Source organism: Centropristis striata, chromosome 1 (genome assembly GCF_030273125.1).
Source record: "Centropristis striata isolate RG_2023a ecotype Rhode Island chromosome 1, C.striata_1.0, whole genome shotgun sequence".
Lineage (NCBI taxonomy): Eukaryota > Metazoa > Chordata > Actinopteri > Perciformes > Serranidae > Centropristis > Centropristis striata.
In genome coordinates, this window is record NC_081517.1 from 16,486,938 (window position 1) to 16,512,157 (window position 25,220).

Below are 25,220 nucleotides of genomic sequence, written 5' to 3' on the forward strand. Positions count from 1 at the left end.
GCCCCCTTCTTGCACGTAGAGGTCAAAGGTCAGGGGTTAGCTACAGAGCAGCACCCCTGGGGCTAGTAGAGAGGTATGGGGTGGTGACTTGCTCCAGGACACTTCAGCAGGGATGACAGGGCAGCTGTGAAATAATATGAACTTTGTTTGTACATCAGTCACACCCACTGACAATTGAAGGTTCTTTTTAATTATCACGACCTGAGAGAAAAACAATAAGCCATACAATCTCATCCCGGATTTCTTCAGTGGGGGACTTCCAGGGGTTTACTTACCACAGTTAAAAACTTACACAGGGAAAGTATTAAATTGGCTTTTTCGGGTATTTTTTAGATTATAAAACATTCAATTTGACCACTTTTAGGCAAAGAAAAAATAAAGAATTAAAGAATCCTATATTTCTTCACCAGGATTTATTTCACAAGTCGGTCATTTTCTAGGTTTTTTTAACATAAGGTAAAAGAACATAAGGTACTAAATAAAGGGAAAATTGATAATGATCTGAGACAGTTATTTCAGTAAATGTTTAGTTATTTGACTGTATGAGCATTTGATCAATTCCAGCGGAGGAATTCCCTTCAAAGTGCTACTCAATGTTATTAATTATTGTACAGAGTATAATTGAACCGCTAACTCAATATATGAAAAATGAATTCAGATGGGAGACTTCTGAATAAGGGCATTATCGAGATTGATCCTTTTCTGTAGTTTCACTTGTTATGAATAATATTTTATCCTATTAGAGCACTCTAGCAGTATGTCTGGTCCTGGTTCATTTTGTCCATTTGACTTTGAATTTGATCTGTTTAATAATCTAATTTTATTCAGTTTTAAATTATTTTGTTGCGCAAATAAAGTTGCCTTGCCTTCAATATACTGGAAATTATAACAAGTTGATGGAATGGGTGCATTTTTTTCTCTCACCAAAAAGCCACGTGTGCTTTTGTTCAGAACAATGAAATACTGAGGCTTTGCATTAGATGAACTGACTTGTTGAAAAGGTTTTTTTTTTCAGTGCGCTTGTTTTTGCGTAAAGAGCTGCTGCTGCTGCGCACGGAACATCTCCCTCTCTCTCTCTCTCTCTCTCTCTCTCTCTCTCTCTCTCTTCCTCTCTCTCTGGTTGTGTCGATTTTTTCATCCGCTGCTTCTAACCATCATCCACCCCCTCCTCCTCCTCTCCTCTCTCCACTTCTATCTCAGCTCTGCGAAGAAGAAGAAAACGAGGAAACCAAGGATTGATGTGTTGCTCGACTTGAAATTTTATAATTCTTTTTTGCGCACATAATCCCCCCTCACGTCTGACAGCCTTGCCAAAACAAAAAAAATCATTGCTTTTGATGATTTTCTGATGATTTTTATGTGATGACAGTAAACGGCTGTGTGTGTATGTGCGCTCGCTGTGCTCCGGTTGGCCGTGATAAAACCGTCTAGGATCGTTTGGATGCTGGAGGAAGAGGCGCTGACGCTCCGGGAAGCTTCGTCCATCCCTCCCCGTCCTCCTCATTCCTGCGACCGGCTGCATGACCGGTGATGCTCGGCCTCTCCGCCTGGATGCGCCCCTCTCTCCGCGGTGTTCCGTCGGTACCGCTGCCTGTATCCCCCTATAGCAGATTTCCACTGTCGCCGGAGAAAGGTCTAGGGACCACATATGGAAACTGGGGATCAGAATTTTAGGAAAAAGGAAAACTAAGCGGGCTGTCGTTTGATTTTCTTAACTTAATATTTTTTCTTCTTCTTTTTGGCTTGATTTTTTTTTTTATTTGGAGAGAGGGGTTAATCGTCCCTGGTTGGTTTATTTTCCTTCATCTCTTAAGGAATGGCTGGTTTTCATGGCAGTCATGGTACCGGCTGATTATTTGCCATTATTTATCATTCTGTCCTTGATTTTGGGGGAGCGCTTGATTCTGCTGGTTTGAATTTGTTCTTTCGTTTCTTTCAGCACATCCAGTCCTTGTTTTTTTCCAACATATTCTGGGCCCTGCCTGTCTGTCTTCCCTGTCTCCCGTCACCCTCTTCCCACAGAATACATGTGATAGCCTGATTCTTCAGAAATGCCTGAGATGAGCCTCCATAATTCACTGATCCACTGGGTAACATCAAGGTAGTCAGATCTCATCCTGAATTGTGTCATCATCTGTTGGAGGTTTCTGCTTTTGCCTTTTTTGGGGCCATTTTAAAGATATCAGGCCGCCAACTGTGTTAGTCTTAACCACCCTCCACCCCCACACCCCCATGTTTCTTCATCCCTTTTCAGTATGAATTAATTCACACTGCGTGCATGCGTGTGTTCGTCCATGTACAGGTGTGTGCGAGTGAAAGTTTAGCTCTGTGAGCATGTGTGTGCGTGTCTGTGTTTGTGTGTGAGCCGGAGAATAACAGTGTGGGCTGTATGTGACGGCCTATGTGGGAAAAAATCAAGCGCTACATGCACATCATTCCATATATCACCGTCGAAGCTGTGAGGATTGTAATACATGTAACTGCTTTAGTCAGCTCAGAAAGCCAAATTCAGGCCTGAGACGACCACAGAGAAACAGAGCAAAATCCTCCATCTTCTCATTATCTTGGCCTTTTTCAGAGTTTGACGTTTAGAGGCCTTCCAAACTCAACAAAGTAGGCCTAGATCCCAGACCAGGTCTCTTGTGGGATCTGCTAGAAGCCTGTGTTTTTAGGTCAACATTTTTTTTCCAGAGCAGGGCAACTTACTGCCACTTGAGGACTAGAATTTAGAAACCTTTGTAGCTGAGGGTTCTATCATCCTCGCCAAAGTCTGTTTGACCCGTCTGTTGGGCCAAACAGCCGCCCCCAAACCTTCACCCTCTTCTTAATTTTCACTTGGTTGCTGTTCCACCCCAAAACCAACCATACGATTTCCCCCGAGCTCCCCTAATTCCCCCGCCCCCCCAGCCGCCCCCCGCTATCGTCGTCCACCCGACGCCGCCCACCCCCCGTTTTCCGAGCTGGCGTGGCGACGCAAACTCACAAATATTTACTTCCTATACATCAAGAGGAAAGGGGGCCCCCCTTTCGTGGAATGCGGCAACATGGGTGTGTTTGACCGCGGAGTTCAGATGCTGCTGACCACGGTGGGGGCCTTCGCCGCCTTCAGCCTTATGACCATCGCCGTGGGGACAGACTACTGGCTGTACTCGCGCGGCGTCTGCAAGATCAAGAGCACCAACGAGAACGAGACCAGCAAGAAGAACGAGGAGGTGATGACGCACTCAGGCCTCTGGAGGACCTGCTGCCTGGAAGGTGAGCCAGAGATGAACTGAAGAAACCATATATATACATATATATACACACACACACACACACACACACACACACATATATATATATATATATATATATATATATATACATGCACAGATACACCAACAGCACCCCGCTCAGGCACACAGGCAGATCGATTCCTACATGCCCACACACACATACACACAGTCCTGCATTTGCACTCACATGCCTACACATACGCTCACATGCCCACACTATTCTGTATGTACTCTGCATCCATTTCCACACATACAAACGCTCTAACCTCCACACACCCCTGCTCTATCTATCTATCTATCTATCTATCTATCTATCTATCTATCTATCTATCTATCTATCTATCTATCTATCTATCTATCTATCTATCTATCTATCTATCCATCTATCTATCTATCTATCTATCTGTCTATCTGTCTATCTATCATACTTCCTTTTGGATGCCTGCAATCTGTGACATCATATCCATATTTGCCAAGTATAACAAACCCCACTCTTTCATTTCACAAGGATTTGCTTTCAATTTTTAAAAAAAAGCAGCATAGTTAGGCTTAACCTGGTGTTCAAATGTTGACCGATGAATGCAGCTACTTCCTAACTGTTTGATTTCATTGGGGTTTGGTTGCTTTTCCGTTCAGGGTTTGGGTTGTCATTTGGGTCTGACGACTCGTGGCCGGTGTACAGATTGGCCTTTTAATTGTCCCAGCAGAGAGCAGATCGGCTCACTTAGCAATCTGCCACACCGGACCCCAAAGGACACACATGGCCCAGCGAGGTATGCAGCTGACTCATATGGCCACCAGTCCTGCTATAAGCTTATTATCATTTCTTTCAACAGTCTTTTGAAAGAAATGTTTTGTAAAACTTCTCGTTCGTCTTTATGACGGGCTGATAAATGTCTCCGGCACCATGAACAGGCACACTAGAATCCATAGCAGATCTTTTAAGTCCACCTTATTTTTATATTCCTTGCCCATGTCTATGAAGGGAGTGTTTGAAACTCTCAGTAATCCTTCCTCCTCGGCATACTAGTCTTGAAGCCAACATGTACAATTCTACTGTGGGAAATGAGGAACAAAATCCCTAATCCCTTTTCCATGTAAAAATGTCGATATGAAGCTTCAGCAGTTCGATGAGGCTCATTCAGGAGGTTATACTTACTTCTCTTGAGAACAAATTCCCTCGTCATTGCGTCTTTTTGGCTGTGTCTGTAGCAGGAATCACTTACTGGTGTCAAAAACCTGCAATGTTTTGGGTGTTTTGTTTGTGACTTGGACATTGAATGAGTTTTTGTGTGGAACAAGGAATATGAATTTGATTAAGAAAAAGATTACAGAGCCAAAACACATATTTGTATTTGTCAACGTGGAAGTTTGGGTTAAAGGTAAAAAATGTTCACATTTGTCCATGGGAATGTTCCAAAATTGTCAAACCTGTTCAAATTTTTTTGGTTAAAATCTGGACGGTTTGCATCTGCATTTCAAATAGTGACTGTAAAGAAACAGTGAAACTGCTATTAAGGTTGTTTAGAAGCTCAGATGGAGAAAAATCTATTTGTGCCACAAACTGACTTTGCCCTACATTACATATCATTGAAACTTATGGACAAAGAAAACTGTTGTGTGTGCATGAGAAAGAGAGACAAATGAGAGTGAAAAAAAAAGTTAAATCTTGTAGTGTTTGATCAAATTAGATTTCTTTGGTAGGATTCGAATACTCCGAGACTGTCCAAGTCCTAATCCCAACAACTTCCACTATATACCTACCTAACTTTTACACTTAACTTCAGCCTGTTTCTAATTCTAACTGTAACACGCACGCACGCACACACGCACACACACACACACACACACACACACACACAGAGGGTCAGGACACACTCATACATACACCATGCCTGTGTGATCCATCTTCATCCTGAATCACAAAACCCTGCCCCAGATTCACCCGATTCACAGGACAAAGTCATGTGCCGATGACATAGTTTCAGTGCATTTGTGGCATTTCTCCCATGATTCAGTTGGTTGTCTTTCAGTGATTGCAAGAATAGAAAGAAAAAAGAAACAGAAAGAAGAACAGACGCTGTCCTGCCATTATAAATGTGGGTTTATGAGAGAAAAAAGGACAGCGAGACGGACAAAGTTTACTTTCCAGTTCCAACTGTGAACAAACAGTTTTGCGCATGCACTAACGCTGTGCTCATGCGATGTAAATAAATTATAATTACGACATGTAATGACACATGTTGCTGAGTGAACACTCTTCCCATAGTTTGATGCATGTCATAATAGGCACCTACCTATTACTCATGCACTGTGTGTGTGTGTGTGTGTGTGTGTGTGTGTGTGTGTGTGTGTGTGTGTGTGTGTGTGTGTGTGTGTGTGTGTGTGTGATGCATGGCCATGTATTACTCATGTTGTGGGGACCAAAATATGTTCACACAGTCACGTTGTAGGGACTTGCCTTCCTTAAGGGAACAAAAAACAAGTCCTCATACCATAAATCATTCAATTTTAGGGTAAATATTCGGTTTAGGTTAAGGTTAGGAGAAGTGGCAGTTTGGGTGTGGTTCGGAAAAATCTCCAGGAAATTAATGTAAGTCAATGAAATGTCCTCAAAGTGATGGAAACTCAACATGTGTGTGTAATGTGTGTGCATGTATTATATGTGTTGTTGGGACATAAATCTGTTAACACAGTCACATTGTGGGGACCTGTCTTCCTTACGGGGACAAAACCAGCAACAGACATGTAATATGACGTAAATCACTGAATATTAGGGTAAATACTGGGTTTAACATGAGGTACGTGTTAGGATTAGGCACATTTAGGTTAGGTCTAGGGACAACGAATGAATGTAAGTCAATGTAATGTCCTTAAAAGTGATGGAAACTGTACCTCCTTTATAGTGAGGACATTTTTGGGAAATTAGGAAATTTTGGCCTAATTTTCCTCACTTCTTCAAAGGCCTGTTTGAGGGTTAAGACTTGGTTTTAAGGTTAAGTTGGCAGTAGGGTTTATGTTAGGTGTACGTTTAGGGAGTTAGGCAATTAGTTGTGATGATTACAGTTAAGGTAAGGGGTCCTCACAAAGATAGATAGAAGTATTGCATGCAGTCATGCATATCCACTTGTGTTGTGGACGTTGTGACGTGACTCTCTCTTATTGTGGCCTCACGTTGTCACACTGGTCGAGCCGTGCAACCTGATCCTGTCAAACACCTGGTTATCCAGTGTCACGAGGCCTCACTGTAACATTAAAATCTATTATAAGAGAGACTGTAATGAGCCCCACGCCTCACCTCCACGTGTAATCATTCAATGACACAAAGCACTTTACATCATGCTAACCGAATTTCCAGATCTGACATTACAGAAAAACGAGCAAAGGTTGGAGATAAAGAAAAGTATGTGACATTTAAATGTTTTATCTTAAGCAGTACAAACTAGTTTCAACATAATGTCAAGTCACACATCATAAAGTGAAATAATGATTACTTAATTTATTTAAAAAAATGTAGATCATGACTGATTTTGCCTATTTTAACACTTTCTACAGTCATTATAGAAGTGTCACATTACACAATGCTCCCTTCTAGCAGCAGTCTTGTCTCATATCGTTGTCAGCAGGCAACACTACACTTGACTTTATTAGATTCAGCTCCAAATGCACAATCTATGCTCACATAATTCCTTGCTAAAATCTCTGCTATGTTTTGTTTCCTTGCGTTTGGTTCAGCGCAGGTTAAACCATCCCTGAATCGGAGCATTTTCAGGTTCAGACAGGTGATTGTCTGCTGCTGACAGGGCAGATATCACGGCACAAGATGTGCGGGTGAAGCTGAAACATTATAATAGACGGACAGCTGTTTGAATAAATCTCACATTACACATTCAGTATTTCTTCACTGCCCCAGAAAAAGAGATACATTTTCTCCGCTTCCCTAAGTACTAAATCTTGGCCTCCTTCCTTTGCTAAATATTTATTCTGCAACTCAATTTTTCTATGACTGTGAAACAGATTGAAACATATTTGTATAAAACCCTCATATACCATATTATGCACCATTATTTAAACGGTAGTTTTTCAATTGATTTTACATTTTTATTGATGCTTCTCAAGCTTTGTCCAGGCCTTGCCCCTGGCTACATCTCTGACCCTTTGACCCTCTTTGGAGTGAACAGGTCAGGCCTTGGGGCTCGTCAGGCTGAGACAGCATTGCCTTTGCTATTCCTTTTCCTCCTAAGTGTTAAAGCAAAGAAAGTGGTGACCAGGCCTTTTACTGCTATGTCCCCAAGCCTGTGGCAAACCCTGCAGCCCGTCTTAAACAAGACTCAGAACTACAAAAAGAGTACAATACAGTTTATCCACATCTATTAGTGATTCAAAATCTCCAGAATGTCGAGCAAGAAATCAAACCTGATTCACACTCTATGAGTAAAACAAGAGTTATTAATATAACTCTGGTTCTATTAATTCTATAATAGCAGTAGACAAGCAGCTGGCTAGTGTCCTGAGACAAAAGGCCTGTGGCAGCCTTAGCAATGTTTAAGATTTTTTTTTTTTTTTTAAAACCCTCCTTGCTCTGCCTAACATGCAAGAATTGAATGATTCACCAACTTTTTAAAAAGTTTGTTTCCAGAACTCTCTGTGTTCCTGTCAACAATGACAATGTGCTGTGTGTGTGTGTGTGTGTGTGTGTGTGTGTGTGTGTGTGTGTGTGTGTGTGTGTGTGTGTGTGCGAGTGTGTGTGTGTGTGTGTGTGTGTGTGTGTGTGTGTGTGTGTGTGTGTGTGTGTGTGTGTTTGTGTGTGTGTGTGTGTGTGTGTGTGTGTGTGTGTGTGTGTATGTGTGTGTGTTAGTTTTTGGACTGGGCAAATCACAACCAAGTTAGTTTTAAACTTGTGTTTAAATCAACTCTGCTGTAGCCAAAACTCTTCTATACAGTCCATGCATGATGCTATTGTGACAGTAAAACAGCGGACAAATTGTTTGGATAATCACAACCTCTGTGAAATGACTTGTTTCACTGTGAGAATTTGTTTGATTCAACATGATAACATTTGAAGGCTCGTAGAACTGCACGATCCATTATGTTATGTTAACATAAGGCTGAACCAGCTGGGGGCAGTCTCCTTTTTTAATCTTGAATACAAAATAAAACATCACAAATCGTGCATACTTACTCATTCTTCCCCACTGAAAACATATGAAAGTTAACCTAAAATAAAAACAAAACATTGCCTCCATATGAAGTACAATTTTCAAATGCATCGTAATGTATTTGGAGGAAGGGCCCAACATAAGCTTCTGAAACTCCTCCGGATGCTTAAGTCTGCACAAGGCTGGTTGGTAATAAACAGCAAGAAAACACGGTGTCGGACCAACACTTTCTCATCCCACCTCAAAGTTTTGTCACAGCCCTCTGCATCTGGCATGTGATACCGCACACAGAACCAATTTGCTTCAGTGTGGGTGGATGGGTCAACTTTACCCAAGTATAAAACCCAATGCATATATATATACTGCCACAGTTACCACATTGGTATCAGTAGTTGTAGTGAAAGAAAGAAATGCAAATGTTTTGTGAGATGAGCGCTGCAGCGTCTGGAGGACAAAAAGAAATCTCCAATGAATCGGGTATAAGACTGCAGGAATGGGTAGCAAATGCTAGCTGCATGTAACCTCGGAAAGAAACAGGGAACTTGCTGGGTGTCAAACTCCGTTATCAGGAAGCTTGATTCACCCAGCATGAAATAGAACTAATGATTGTTTTTCTTTGAGAAGGAAAAAAAGACCCACAATAAAACTGCTGATTTTTGTACAACTCACGGAACTAGAGTTGTGCTCTTGTTCTGCACTTTGTGTTCATGTTCTTTTCATCCTTCATAGTGAACTTTCACTCATTCCAATGATTAGCTGGTTTCATTTGAAAATTACCTCAAAAGAAAACAGTGAGCAACTTGTTTCGCTGCTTTTTCAAGCTCTGTTGGAAAATTTGGTGCACGTGTGATTAAAGCTACCTGTGATCAACCATGTGAGCGCATTATGTAATCATATTAAAGACAAGGTCATGGGAATAAATTCATCGCTGCAAGTTTGAAACTACTAAGACACCGGTTTGTTGAGAGCTTAAGGACAAATTGTGTTTATTTTTCAAGACAGAGAACATGAAGTCTTGGCAGAGGTTGCAAAATTGTGTCAAATCACCAACACATTTGTCGATGTGAATGCAGCCACGCCAACTCACTCCATGTGATATGCTTATTTTCCCTGCTAAGTGGCTTTACTTTTCACACTCTAAGCTTGCTCGGTGTCCTTGGCACTGGAGATTTGAAATGGTTAAGAGCAGAGAGGAATCTGAGAGAGATCCAGCTCGCTCTGTGTGCTTCGCCTTCAGAGCTACAGTTGCTTTATAGCTGCGTGGTGCAGAGAAGAGAAAGAGGGAGAGAGAGAGAGAGGAAGAGAGAGGAAGAGAGAAATTGGGAGGTGTTGAGAAAGAGAAAAAAGAGGGAGAAAAAAAGAACAAGAGAGAGAAAGAGCAGGCAGCCCTGGTTTTCTGTCACACCCCCTCAGGCATCCTGTGCTATCTTTAACACACAGGCCTACGTTCTATCTAACCTATCTTGCCCCGGCTTTTAACATAATACGTCACAGTATATGCTTTTATTTTAATGCTCGGGACATGATGTGCATGATTTGTAGATACCAGTGAGTGACTGTCTGTCAGTGGCGGACTCAGACTGTTTCAAGGGCAGGGGCGAAAATATAAAAAGGGCATAACATGGGCCCCCACCAGCAGCACGCAAAAAGCTATGATACATCATGTATGATGAAATAATCCTCATCCTTGATTACGATTAGCATTAAGTTAAAGGAGATCCAGATCAAAGTAATTATTGATATGGTACTGACAATTAAAACCATAGAACCAAACCATCTATGCGGGTCTGGGGACATGCCCCCTGGGAGAAAATGTTTACATTTTTAAGTAAAATGCATCAATCTTGTGCACTTTGAGAGCTAAATGAGAGCAAAAACCTCACATAACATATTTCACAGTTGGGTGCTATTGTATTATAGAATCTTTATTGATATCCTACTGTTACATTTTTGCAATCACTGCACATAATTTTCTTCACTGGGATTCACTTTATCGTGTTTTCTAACTTGGCATCTAATTGTGCTTTTCTACCACGGGGACAGGTTGACCATTAATCCGCTTTTTGCTTCATTATCCATTGCGGATTTTAGTATGACTCGATGTAGCTGTTCGTCTTAGCGACGCCACATGAAACACCTCTTTCACATTCCCTGTTCGTCGGCTACCAAAGACAAGCACCATGGAGGCACCAGAAGGGCAGAAGGGCACTAAAAGGGCACTCATTAAGACACATTATCAATTTTTTGTGCACTAGAGGGCACATAATTTATTATATGAAGGGGCACCCTAGAGGGTACCCATTCATTTTTTGCATGTGTAAAGGGCAGCCAATGAGGCACTTCCTCTAGTTTTCACCACTCTAGAGGCACTTTAGCACGCTTTTTGAGCGCATGAGGGGGGGTGGTCGCCCCTCCTGCCCCCCCTCTGAGTCCGCCACTGCTGTCTGTCATCACAGTGACATGTTAGCAGCACAAAACAGGAAAGATGACACATGACAGTTTCATGTTGAGCCTTGATATCTTTATAGCAGATTTGATGATGCCTCTGCCTTCATGCTTAGGCCTGTTTACAAATGTAAGGGTGTTTCAGTGTGTGTGTGTGTGTGTGTGTGTGTGTGTGTGTGAGGCAGCCTGTCTCAGAATTGGAGTGCATTACGGCGATGACATTAATTATGCTAATAGCCATCAGCTCCGTTAGCTTTGCAGTGCTGATCGTCAACAGAGCCTCTCCACGCTGCCTCTTTATCTAAAGCTCCAGCTAGTGATACGCCAGGATAGGGAGTAACTAATTACATGGAATCAGATTACAAAAATAATGCACACTGCCTCTTTATCTAAATCTCTCAGTGGTTCAGCGGATAGGAGTGCAAATTACATGTAATCTGATTACTGTAAGTAAAATCATATGATCTTTCAAATCAAGCACCAGTCAGACATATTATGAGAAGAGATAAGGACCAGCAACTTACATGTAATCTGATTGCAAAAGAACACACACTGGTGCTTTATCTGAGGCTCCATTACTCGATATGACGGGATGGGAAGCGATGATTACACGCAGATTTATTTGAAAGTTGTCTGATTATAAGAGATCTGGGATATGTTGGGCTGACAGCTGACAATAGGGACAAATAAAATGATGATTTAAAGAGAAAGTTCTATTAACTCTGTTCAAATAACAGCCTGCAGTTGTCAAAATGCAAATAATCATCTTTCATTTTGTCTTGTTCTGATGGGTTCTTAGTCAGAAATTGGTGACGTCTTTTGACTTTGCATCATGGAATACAACTTATTCGGTCTGAAATGCAGATTTTGATAAGATGCACCTGTTCTGATATATTTAGGCTATATTATCTATAGTACAGATTAAAATTATTATTAAACACCCATTTTTAACATTTCTGTTGTTGTGCATTGGTTTAAGTCACAAGAAAGTTGGATTTCTAAGTGGAACATAAGTCAAAAGTCAGCAATAACTAGCATTCCTAACCCCTTACCATTTCAGCAAATCATCCCCTTAAAACACCTAATTGAAACACATCAAAGACATACCCAAACTAAATTGAATGCTGTTCTTGAATAGTTTAGAGTAAATCTGTAGTGTTGGTCACATTTGAAAGGTAACACTCTGGAGTTTATTCTCAAAGAGTCAGAATAACTGTAAGTGATACTGTAATTGAATGGTGAAAGTTGAAGTGCACTGAAAAATATGTTTTTTTTTATTGTCCGTCTGAATATTTTTGGTAAATACAGGCCTGCAGATCATTAGACTTAGTATAAAATATTACCTACTCCCAGTTCAAATTTGATGAAGATATCTCAAGATGGCCTTCAAACTTAAAGGATATTGTAAAATAGCCTCCATGACCAAATAGGTCATAAATTAGGCGTTAAAGGCAGAAAGACTCCAATGGGAAAACTGTATAAGACAAGCCACCTTTGGTACCAGAGTGTCAACAAAATGTATATAGATCATAAAATGTACCAGTGTAACCCAAACTGACGGTGTAATACAGCTGATTATTCCTGTATTGTTGCCATAGTAGCCTGTAAGGTTAGGATTATTATTCCCATTGTCCTGAGAGGACTCTCTGCTGCAGACCATATCTCTCTAGGTTCATCATCCCTCATGAGCATTTCACAGACTGCATCCAACAGATTTTTACTGTGTTGGAAAGTCATTCAGCATTTGATCTGAATAATAATGTTAATGGTTGACCACCATGTGGCACTTATTGTGATTCAGAGATGAGGAGACTCCCATCCTGACTGACAAATGGGTAACATTAACCAGAAGGGCACTTGGAGAGCGCGGACCTCGGCCAAGGCTATGCCCTTTTTTTGCAATGTAGACAAATGGGAAAAATAATTAGTCTGTCCGCCAATGTGATTCTGATCTGCTCCAAAATGTAATGGGTTCTTCCTTGGCGCATGTTACACCCTTCTATCAAGTTTCATGAAAACTGTCCGAGCAGTTTTGTCATAATCCTGCTGATAAACAAACAAAGTGAACTCTGTGTAGATAATAATATGCATTTCTACATAACAGCCCCTTCACAAAAATGTATTATTTCCACATATTTCTGACATTGCAAGTAATACATTTTGTAAGAGTGCAAAGGTCAGAAGGCCTAGTCCCTTTTGTAAAAATACTAAAAGATGTAACACACTATTTATGGTGTGTTATGGAGGAGTGCTGGGTAAGGAAATAAGAGCCATTGTTCTGCCTCTGCACTGAGGCTGGCAAACAGTCAGCATCCAGCAGCGCTCAGTGGGCGTGCTGTTGTTGATACTGTAATAGAAGTGACTGACAGGTCACGGCAGCTGTCAAACCTCAGCCGTCAATGTGCCGCAACCACCCAACCAACTCCTGGAGACTCTTCTTAACAAAGCAACAAAAAACTATTTGAAATTATTTATAGCTTCATAACTTATTTAAATAGCAGTTTTAATCTCATCTCATGTAAAGTCTAAGCCCACCAATGTTTTTGCAATAACAGCCAATGGATCACTATTTTATTTATACTACATATTACCTCCAATTGATTTTAAACAACATGTAGTGCTCTGACAGCTTAACACCTTTTAACAGTAATTGCAGCATTGCAGTCATATCAAACGGACCTGATCATATGTAAAATGCAAAAAAAAGTCCCTTTGTAACACCATAATTAATTCCTTCAGTTTGGCTCCAAATGGTTTATAGCATTTTTCCCCCCAGTTTAATTTGAGCCTTGTTGGCGTAGCTCCATATACGGCAATTAATAGTATTAATGTCAATGGAATAGTAAAAGTATTTGTGCACGACTGCTTGATGAAAAAACAAAAACTCTCCATCAGTTAACAGCTCGCAGCAGTTTCATTAGATACCACATAGCTTGTCTGTGTTACAGCTTCGCTACATTTAACAAGAATTGTGCACTCTTTACCCATGAACTTTGTGATTGGCCTCCCAGTGGCATTTAACATGACAAAATGTAATTCCCATGTCACTTGTGAGGTGCCACTTGCAATAAAACCAGTAGGTGCACACCAGTGGGACAGTTCAAAACAAGCTTTACTAAGCTTGTACAAAGGTATTCAAAGGGTACAGGCTAAATAAAAAGCAGGGTCGATACATACAAACACTAATCATTATGGGAATGCTTCTCACAAGGGAAAAAGCTGAACTGGCAACAAGGGGAAGAATATATAAACACAGAGGACAAGCCACAGGTGAAACTAATCAGGGCTGGGTATGTAATAATCACAGAGGCGGGAAAACACAGGAAGCAAAATTAAAGACAATCAGGAAACACTAGGATTACAAAAATAAAACAGGAAATACAAAAACAACCTAACACAAACAGGGGAACCTGACAGATATGACATTGGCTAGCTTCCTGCAGCTGCCAGTCCTAACCTGACAGACACTTGTGAGGGGCTGCAGTTTGACGCAGTATCAAATTAAATTGGTTTAAAAAGTGAATGGATTGTAATGGATCCCAGGGGATTATATAGAAGATATGCTGCATTTCTTTCATGTTCAGGGGCCACATGAAATGTTTTTCAGGGCCCCTGATCGCTGTCTGGCTGCACTGTTAGCAACTATGTTTTAAACCCTTAATATACAGTTTCTCCATTTATTCCCCTCCATTTCTTTAAGGCTGGAAAAAAAATTATCTTATTCCACAGTGTGTGGCAATATCTGTATATTCTGTAACATCTTATTTCAATTGTCCATTGATGCAATGTACAATATTTAAAAATATTCTAGATATGCATAGGTTTATATGCTGTGCATTTCACATAACTGAGCTTAAAACATTTGGATGCTTTGAGAAATTTTGGATCTAAACTTTTGAGTTTGAGTGACATGTACTGGTGAGTCAGTTCAGAATTGGACTCTCATGCTTTGTTGGCCAAGTTTGACTACAATTTTAGTTGTAATAAAATAGGAGCTAAAAACAAGAACAAAAAAAGACACACAAAAAAGGACAAAGAATAATTTGTAGCATTATTATTATGCAGAATACAATAGGTGAAAAAATAGGTGTGTATGTATAAATATACATTAAAAACAACAATTATGAGCATGCAATGTTTATGTAAATGTCAACCAACTAATCTGGTTGAACTGGAGATGAAAACCGCATAGAACATCACAGACATAATGGATACTTTATTGCTGCAGTTGAAATCTAAACAGAATAGACAGTCCCAAAGTGTGAGAGTGATGCATACAAAGGCAGCAATATGTACACAGGATAAACATCACATTAGGTATCTAAACTTTGAAGAGTGTATATTTTTGCTCAAAGCGGATGCATGCACTTCTTTTAAAAGTGCCTCACACACTCTGCCACACGCACGTCTCAGGCTCCAGCCATCACACGTCCCCTCGGTCCCCACACTCCTCCATCCAGCAGCTATCGAGTCTGCTCCAGTTGGATTCACTCTGTGTGCCTGTCATCCTGGACGGATGGCCCCGTGTCGGTGGTCCAGCTGTGGAGGCTGGCTCCAGAGATCCAGCCTGTCGCGAACTTCCATGATGGATCTTGCCCCAGGACAGCCTCTCGTTCCTAGGCACAGACCGGAGCTGCCCTGGGGGCCCCAGCCTTGACAGGTGGAGCTCAGCAGGCTCTAAATGCTGCTATTAATCTCCATCACGGCGGGTTTGAGAGCGAGCGAGGTGTGTGTGACAGGAGATATGTTTCTGGGAATGAGGTGTGAGTGTCTGAAAGTGCGTGCTCCGTGTGTGTATGTGTTTGTACCAGCATTCAATTTTAGCTTTCATCACACTCAAAATCATTTTGATACTGAAGAGATCTGAACCTTTTGAACCTTTGAAAACCTCACCACGTTTAGTAATTTCCATCTAAGCAGCGGTGGCCTGGTCTGACAAAACACATTGCCCTATATGGTTTGGAAAAACAACCTTATGGGCTTATGAAACATATTTTACATAAAACCCATTAGGCCCTTTGCAAATTCTCAATTGTCACTTTGGGAGCAATGTTAACCTTCTGAAGCCATGACATGTTACGTGGTACATGTTTTGGAGATGTAAGCTCTCCTCCTGACAGCTGTGATGGAAGCATTTAATATCTATGTGTAAAGGTGATGTTTAAGTCCAGACAGTGTTATTGAGCCTTGAGACACATAGGTGCTGTAGTTACAGAAACATGAGTGTTGCTGATGTATTTCATACTTTTATGATGTATTTCGTAGAGGTGGGAAACCCCAGAGATTTTATCCCAATACTTGAGTCGCGATTTTTAGCATTTTGTGATGCGGTGAGTATTGCGATGCAATATGTTGCAACTTAACTGCTTAACTGCATTTTGTGTCAGCAAAATTAAATTCAATCAATAGAAACTGTTTTGTCAAAGTATTCAGTTCAACTGAACTGAACTGATATCAAACATGTATGGATGACGACAACTGCAGCATTTTCTCAAACTTCAACTTCCCAACATGATATCCTGAAACATGTTGCCTATAGATTGCTTAGATCTTTTAGTTATATATGATACCGGAATCTCTAGTATACTCATCAAAGTGAGCCCAACAACAGCGCAAATACTGATGCTAAATAAACGCAAAATATTGATACTTGGCAAAATATTGCAATACCATGCTGTATCGATTTTTCCCCTCACCTCCAGTATTTTGTGTATGCTTTGCAAGTACATAAAACATGTTAACAGGGGACTTATTGTCAAGATTCAACCCCAAATAAATTTGATACCTCAGGTTAGTCACTAAATACTTTGGCACACAGTTAAATGAACATTCTGATATTTAAAATCTAAGATAATATGATTTGGAATTATTAATGTAAAAGTTTAATTTATTTTATATCTATTGCAGGATTGCTGCCTTCTTGTTTCCCAAATCCCTACAATGAAAGAGAGTATGTCAGTATTGCCACAATTACAAGAATAACACCTAGGTTGAAAATAATCTTTCAGATTAGTTATGATTAATTAAATTATAGCATATAACATACACGGTGTACTTGCATAAGTTTGTGAATACTTGTGCACATACAGAAAGTGTGCATTGAATGCACTGTAGATGCTGAACATGCTCACACAGTTCATGTGGGAGGATTATCTGGCTGCACCATGCACACTCTTGCACATGCTTCTGATTGCTTGTTTACATTCAGTATGTATTGTATATGTGGTACTGTATATGCTGGAGTATATGCCATTATAGATAAGGGTTATAGTGCCAAGTTAAGTCATGGCTTTGCACAGTATCATAACGCTGCTATAGTGTTTGTGTATACATTAAACCTGTTTAACTCGACCTAATTTAAAGTATTCCCACCCGTCTGATAAAATCTAAGACAAATAAATACAACAACTATTTAAACTCAGCACTTTAGGAATAAAAGATGCACAACCTGCAGCACAATTGCTTAATTCTTACCTGAAATTGATGAAATTGATTTGAGTGAAGGGTTAAAGAGATTTTTCCCCCTATAATTTACTTCTATTTTTATCCATAATGTGTTCCTTTTTTAACAGAAGTCCAACAACACAGTGACAGCCCAATGGGTGGTACATTAGTCAAATTAGCTGAAGGAAGCTTTCAATGAAGGAGCAATCATTTTATCTGTCTGCTTCAAATGAATCACAGTTGTGATTAAAGGAATTCCTTTTTTCTTGAAATCGATCATATGTTAGATTGCAGTCATTATGTGGTAGGTCATTCCCTTAAATTCCTTTCTGTTCATTATTTGCTTTCTATGCATGACTGACAGAAATCACTTATTTAGAACAAAAAGAAGATGAAATTGCTGAGAACAGTTTCTCAAACAAAACGATTAATTACACAATTGTTTTCAAGTGGCACAGAGATAGAAGGTAGCAGCTGGTACTGAAAGCCTTGTGCAAATATTTGTTAAAAAAATACTGTAGCACTTAAATTAAATTACAGTGAAAGTGAAGATATTTTGTATTTATTTATTTTTTATTTAATTTTCCCCAAGACACAAACATACAAACCATGACACTACAAGACTAGTCTATAAAAGACAAAAAGGAAATAAATAAATGAATCACAAGTAATGTCTCCAATTCAGACATCTCTTATATTTACCATATGAATCTGACAGTTGTGAAGACATTACAGTAATTCCTCGACAAAGTAGGAGGTAAAAATTAAAAACTGTTCTTAGTGCTTAATAAATCTGCAATGAGTTTTTTCAGCTGGTGTTATATTTTAAAAAAATTTAATTTTTCTCCTACCCCTCATCAGCAATTAAAATATTAATATCAAAGCCATGCTACATGTATAAACTGGTGATCACGTTTGTGCCACAAGAGAGATTACATAATTGCATAGTATTAATTTAAATATTAATTAAGGAACCTCCTTTTCTTAGAGTTATATGTTTAGTTGTATATTTGTAATTTTATTTTATTTGTAACTTAAAAAACAAACATTATTTTATATTTTATTTTGAAAGACTAGGAGAGGAAGTGGCATACATTTTGAACCCTGACTGTAATGTAAAGTGTACGGAGTGGTGTCAGACAAAATAGTATCATGTATTTTAGTGAAGTGGACACCACTGTAATTACTGAACATGTGATTTTACATTTATCAGTATGTATGTTTTTACAGTATACATCATATTTATTATCTTCCATCACCCAGTGGTGGCTCAATCCCTAATGACCCTTTCCTCATTAGCTAATTAATGCAATCAGTCCACCTTCAATTTTCAGCAGCTCTCCTCTTCCTCTTTCATGGCAGCGCGGGGTATCTGCAGCCACATGGCGCTGCGTAACTATGGCGATTCAGCGATCTGTTGGCGGCACAAGGCCGCCTGTCAAACAGGCATCACGGCCTCTCAATCAAAGAGACTGTTTACGAGCACTCGCACACCACCTGGGACTGACACACACTCTGCTCCGCACCATGGGAGGGACATCCATCACACACACACACACACAAACACACACGAAGGAGCACACAGAGCACATTTACATGCAGGAACATGCACACTTACAGTACAGACATGAGGACATAATACAACATACAACTCAGCAAAAGAAATTTCTTTACACAACACCTAACACACGATTGTTTATCCAGATCCAGATTAAAAATGTATAGGCATGTTCTATTATTACTGAAGATTGTGCTTTCTAGTCAACAGCCTCCCTGATCACTAGAAAGCACTAAACTAAATGCTGGAGGCAGCTGTTCCAAAATGCATTTAAGAAAATGGTACTGTGATGCCAGAGTGTATAAGCAAACTGTTGTTGCAATCCACTTTCCTGCACTCGTACAGATGTGATACACACCGCATGTGGACAAATAACAACACAAGACAAATATGACGGGTTGCAACATTTTCTCTTTGTGCTTTTTATTTAATTTCAGGCCCATCTGAAACGAGAAACTATTTGGTTGAACTGGTCATCACCATGTGCAAACTGTGATTGTTACATTGTAAATGATCACAAACAAATAGGTTAAGCGCTACAAGTGTTTTATAGTATAGAGTTTGTAAGTCCAGTGTTTTACAGTGCAGGAACATTTCCAGTATCCAGTGCACAAGAATGCTGGTCATATAAGACTTGATTATATAGATAATGATGTTTTCAGACCAGAAAGTCAAATCCTGACTTACTCATTCTCATTTCAGTGATTGTTTCAGTGCTACAGTTTGTGCACTAGGCTTTGGGTTCCCATTTTATATTTACATTTTTCCCACTGGATTTTCACTTTATGCAGGAAATAAGGCCACACAAGTCGACCAACACTTTTTATGTGTCAAGAACAGTTCTGAACAACTTTCATTGTGTTCTGTTTATTAATTGTGTGTGAAAGGAAAAGTGATGTGATTTGTAAAAAAATATCTCAACTGCAAACTTATAGCAAAAATGAGTGTGTACTGTAATAACGCAGTATTTTACAATGGAAATTGAATACTTTATTATCAGCATGGTTTCCAATGTTTTGAACATTTATAGCAACAAAAAAAATGTTTAGATCACCAAAAATGTTTCTCAGTCGGATACAAAAAGTAGCAGATGTACAAATAGACTTGGTGTTTCATATTCTACAGTTTTGAAGTCTTGCTTTTTATAGTCTTCTAATAATTTATAGTTGGTTCATAACTGAACAAACAAGCAATGCCCCTTGTTGATGTTACATCCTTGATTTCAAGTTTCTGTCAAAACTGGTGTTAATGTGGGCTTGTTTGCTAGCTAGCATTAAGGCTCCAATAATCCTGATCAGAACTGGTTCAAGAACCAGAGCCTATATGGTAGAAAATGGATATATGTGTTGACATAACTTGGGAGTAGTTAAACCAAAATTTTTCCAATATTCATTCACTCATTTCAAGGAGCTTGCCTTGCCTGAGGAGATATCCAGTTTGACACAGGAAAAGTAATAAAAGAAGAATTAGCATGAAATATCTCGAGACTACTCAGATTTATTTATTGGAGTTGAGAACCCACTGTGTTACAGTATAGTAACAGAGTGTCATGTGCTGTGTTTCACAGTGAAGTCCGGTGTTTTACCGTAGTAACAGTATGTCACGATCTTTGTTTTACAGTATAGTAGGTTGAGTGTGGTGTAGCAGAGAGCTGTTGGCACCTCCACACAGTCTGTTTAACGCCTGGTGGGAGAGGTGCTGACAGGCCCAACTGCTCTCTAATCCTACAGACATCAGGAGCCAAAGGGAATGACCAGGGAGCTCAGTGTGAGTGTGTATGTGTGTGTGTGAGCAATACGTATGTACATCATGTTTCCCTCTACATAGACAGACACACTGGTGATTCCAGGGCTGTCAATTACCTTGAATTAACCATTTACGGGCTGTCGGAATCATCTGAAAGAAGTGGTACTTTTACAGTTGTTGTTTTATTGTTTTTTTTTTTCAGAGGCCGTAGTGGGGCTCACTTTTAGGAATATACTGGAAATTCTGGTATTACACAAACCAGAAGATCTACGGAATCTATAGGCACCACATGTCAGTAATGTCAGGAAGTTGTCAAAATAACGCTGCAAAGCAGTCATGTGACCTCTGACGTCATGCTATCTCAATGAAAATAGGATCTCTGGGCTCCCACAAGTCTCTTCTTTACATACATTTTATCCTGATAAAATGCAATTCAAGGCAAAAACCGCATAGTTTTTCTCATTTTTCCACTTCTATGTGGTATTTATTGTTGACCTGCTATCTCCACCTAAACATCCACTGCCCACAACCACCAGTTCTCAAAAAAAGGACCTTAAATGGGAACTGGTTAAATCACTTTTGCAGTCATCTGACAACAGAAACAGGAAGATATAGAATCTCTTTAGTCTCAAGACAAAGATACATACATCAGCCATCTTCGTGAAAAGGGTCTATTGATGTCGGTCACTAGATAGATGCCACCGGAGCCTCCGGTTCCCCCCGACCATCAGTCACGGTAGAATGACAGATCGACCAAGCTGCTCTCAGTGTGAATGCAGGGTAAATCCGCTGCTGCTGCTCCATTATAGTTTGTCTTAGTAGTAACATATGGTCAAATTGATGGAGTAACAATGCTGTCATCTGTAAGCTGCATGAGTCATAAACACAGTGTCATAAACATAGTGTGTGTGTGTGTGTGTGTGTGTGTGTGTTCCCAGTCTGACTTGCCTGTACGTATGTGATACATGAGCCCATTGATTACTGCTGTGCATTAGAGAGTCAGATAAGCACGGTACAAAACACAAACACATTTTCAAACACATACATGCATATTCTGTTACATAAAATATAAGTGTATGTCATTTATGTTGTCACTTACTGCATGAGTAATGGCAGATTGACTATTATTTGTTGTCAATGGAGAACCAGGGTGAATCAGGAACTTCCAGGTCCTGTTCCAGAAGTAAGAAAACCTCAGAAATCCAACTGACATGTGTAACTACCCTTCAGTCACTAAAAATACAGTCTTGGAACAGAGCCTTTCTCCACAATATGCTGCGTGGCTCGCTTCATATGTCGAGATAAAGATGGGAGCTTTTTGAAAACGATCTGTTATTGTTGTTTATTTAATACTTCTGTTTTTAGCTGCCTTAAGCAAACACCATTTCCCAGAAGCCTAAGACCTTCACAGGCTAAAGGTAAAAAAAAAAAAATAATAACAAAAAAATGTGGTCAATGGACCGTGTGTTTGTGTTTCTCTGACATTAGGATGTCCATGCTTCTACTTTTCATCAAATAGGTCAGAGTTCAGAGGTTAAAGGTCAAGCTTTTTGTCCTATAAGGTCAAGTGATGTATTAAGTACAGGCACACACACTCAGACAGTACTCTAAACTGGTGTTGAAACATAATCATGGCTTCTTTAATTTAAGAATCCACCATTCAATAACTATATAACCATGGATTATCATACACTGGTGTTATGATTTTTCAAACAGGTTATTTTACATTAAAATTACTCACTTGATTGAACACTTAAAAGAAACAAACAGACTGTGCTGTGTTGGAGGTTCATGTTCTAAAAAAATGGCATATTGGAGCATTGTGGAGGTTCCTCTGGATAGTGATACACCTAACTGTAAACAGGATGATCTCAAACTGAAAGATGATATTCTTGTAGTTGCAGATGCACTATTACAGAACAATATGCCACCCAGTACACTGTCTAACAAACACCAAAGTTCCCCCTAATATTGAGATATTTCACTTTATTTGAGACTGGATAAAATGACGTTTGGATGTAATGTGTGTGCCTTTGGCCTTGTTCAGACTGCCAGCTCAAAGAATGTTTACAGATTGTTTTGAGAAAATCTGGATAGCGAAAAAAAACTGTTTTTGTAAATCAGATCCAAACCTCATTTGGAGTTGGTTTAGAAGTGTGACTCCAAACAGATTTCTACAGATGCATTTCAAAGTGTTTTGTGGTTTACTTGCAACGTGATAAACAATGACGATGTCAAATCTAGAGTGACAGAAGTGCTGAGCAGAATCCATGCTGCTTCTAGCAGAACACTATGGAGGACAACATTTGACAAAAATTGTCTGTTCCAAGACCGGACAGACAATTTGTTTTGCAAGGAAAAATTATGTATCTCATGCTTGTCTCATGCTTCTGCATTGGAAAGCTGCATTGCCAGCGTAGCTACGAATTTAATGATGCCTGTGTTGTTACAATAGCAACCCATGCAGATAAGTTGGTGATGCATGGACGCAATAATATGATCTGATAACTTGCAAAAAAACAGAGCTAACAGTCTGCCTTAAAGATCTGATTTGAGAAACAAATTTGATTTGCCTGCAGCCTTTGAACACTTCTGGTTCTAGTCACTGTGCAGTTTCTACAGTAGTAGCCAGAACAGTTCTTTTGGGACTCTAAGTTAAGGCTACATGGTGACACCATGCTGCCTCCCCACTTTAAAATTCTAATTGATGGATTTAAATGAGATACAAGTGAGTCAGACCAAATAGTTGCAGAATTTAAACTGCAACAGACAGTAGTAGTGTAAACATGATGCTAAGGCAAATATTAACCGGAGGCAAGCACTCACATGTAATGCTTGCAGAGATTGCATTTCAGTGTTAATAAAATCCACATAAAGAATCCATAAAGAAGCCCATTTGGCTGAAATTCCACAATATTTTGGTTCCAAAACAAACTGAATAATAGTAATTTCTGATATAGTTTGTCAGTTTTCCACCATTTAGTTTTCCTTATCTCGGTGCAAAAAAGTAGAGGAAAAATATGTAATGACATGATGCAAGAAGAGAAAAAATACTCTCTGCTAGTCCATTAAATGTAACAGTTGCACAAGTGTTTATTATCTCTGCACAAATTCCATCTCAAATAAAGTCAATATGTAGTCAAATCTACCTAATCTTCATAAATCTGGGATCTGCTGGAAATACCAGTGCACAAAAAAGGACTTTTAGGACTCATTTTCCTGACAGCTGTTTAGTCAGAATATAATAGTGTATGTAGTTTACAACTGTGACAATTTCAAGCAATTATCTGACAGTATAGCTTGTGTTTTTTCATTCATTCAGTCAGTCACCCACTGAAACTGTGGAAGCAAATAGCTCTATAATCTGCTGCTTGTCTGTTAGAGAGGCACCTTGATATCATAGTGCCCCCTCCTTATGACACAGAGTGAAACCCAGCAAGGTGTCAGGTTTTGATTCATCAGATTTTTATGGTCAGTGTGGAATGAGTTTACAGCTACGCGCCAGATGTGGCTAACTCCCGTTAACGGTAATGGTGCAACATTAAGGAGGCCATGATAAACTCTGGTGTCTGCCTTTTATGACTGGTGGGCTGCAGTAATTCCTCACTGTATAGTGTGTGTGTGTGTGTGTGTGTGTGAGGTTGCATTTGTGAGTTTGCCCTTGCTTAGATATAGTTATATGTGCCTTGTGTGTGTTCCTGAGGAGTGATTCTGTGCACAGATGCATCACATAGTTGTGTTTGTCGGAGTGTTCCTGTTTTTCTACCTTTGTGAGGACCATGTTTTAAACGGTCAGAGTGAGGACACCTTGGTAAGTCCACACTGGTTCAAAGGGCTGTCTGAAGGTCAGTTTTGATAACTTATTTTTTCAATTAACAATCAGATTTTTCATTTTTATAGCTAATAGTGATAGGCGTAACCATTTATTTTGAGTGACAGTACTATAAAGGTTGTGCAAACAAGCTCATGATACAAGATTGTCAGGTTGATTGTCTGAACTGGACAGAAGTAGGTGGACAGACATGTCATCATATTCCTGAGAAATACACCTGTATCCATTTTTGACCAATAATCATTACATTTTCAATTCCATCAATTGTCTGATTTTTATTTTTGCTCCTACAAATCAGATGCTAGTTGTATGGAGATGTAGTTGCCGTCCAGTTGTGGCACCGTCCACACTCACTGCCTCGCCTCTCAGCAGGGTAACACTATCAGTGTTAACCCCTAAAGACCAGAGTAGGTAGTGATTATTATAATTAGCAGGTGAGTGTTTTCCTGAATTAATCCGTCATATCCTCAAGCCTTTTTGATTTCAGTGCCACAGTCACAGAGCAAAGGCTTATGTATGAGGAGGAAATGGTATAGAGGAAACCGAGCCTGAAGAGATTAAAATAGACCATTATTCACATTTTGTAATTTGCATGAATTGGCTTGAGGCTGTTCTCTCACAAAACAGTTACCATTGCGTAGCCTTTGGGGCATGTACAGCGTCTCAGGTGTAGCTTCTAATGGTTTCATCTACATTTATGAGTTGAGATGCTGGTTCCAGCAATGCCCTGGATTTATTTTGAGCACGAGACAACTCCATTT

At 39.7% G+C, this 25,220-nt stretch overlaps 1 protein-coding gene across 1 annotated transcript in view; it reads left to right on the top strand.

The window, feature by feature from the left end:
- Positions 1-2,857: 2,857 nt before the first annotated feature.
- LOC131971274 (voltage-dependent calcium channel gamma-2 subunit-like) overlaps positions 2,858-25,220 on the top strand; it is a 74,144-nt gene continuing 51,781 nt past the window's right edge. The window contains exon 1 of the mRNA XM_059332637.1: positions 2,858-3,255. Coding sequence (XP_059188620.1) covers positions 3,045-3,255 — 211 coding nt within the window. The 5' untranslated portion in view covers positions 2,858-3,044. The remainder of the gene's footprint in view (positions 3,256-25,220) is intronic.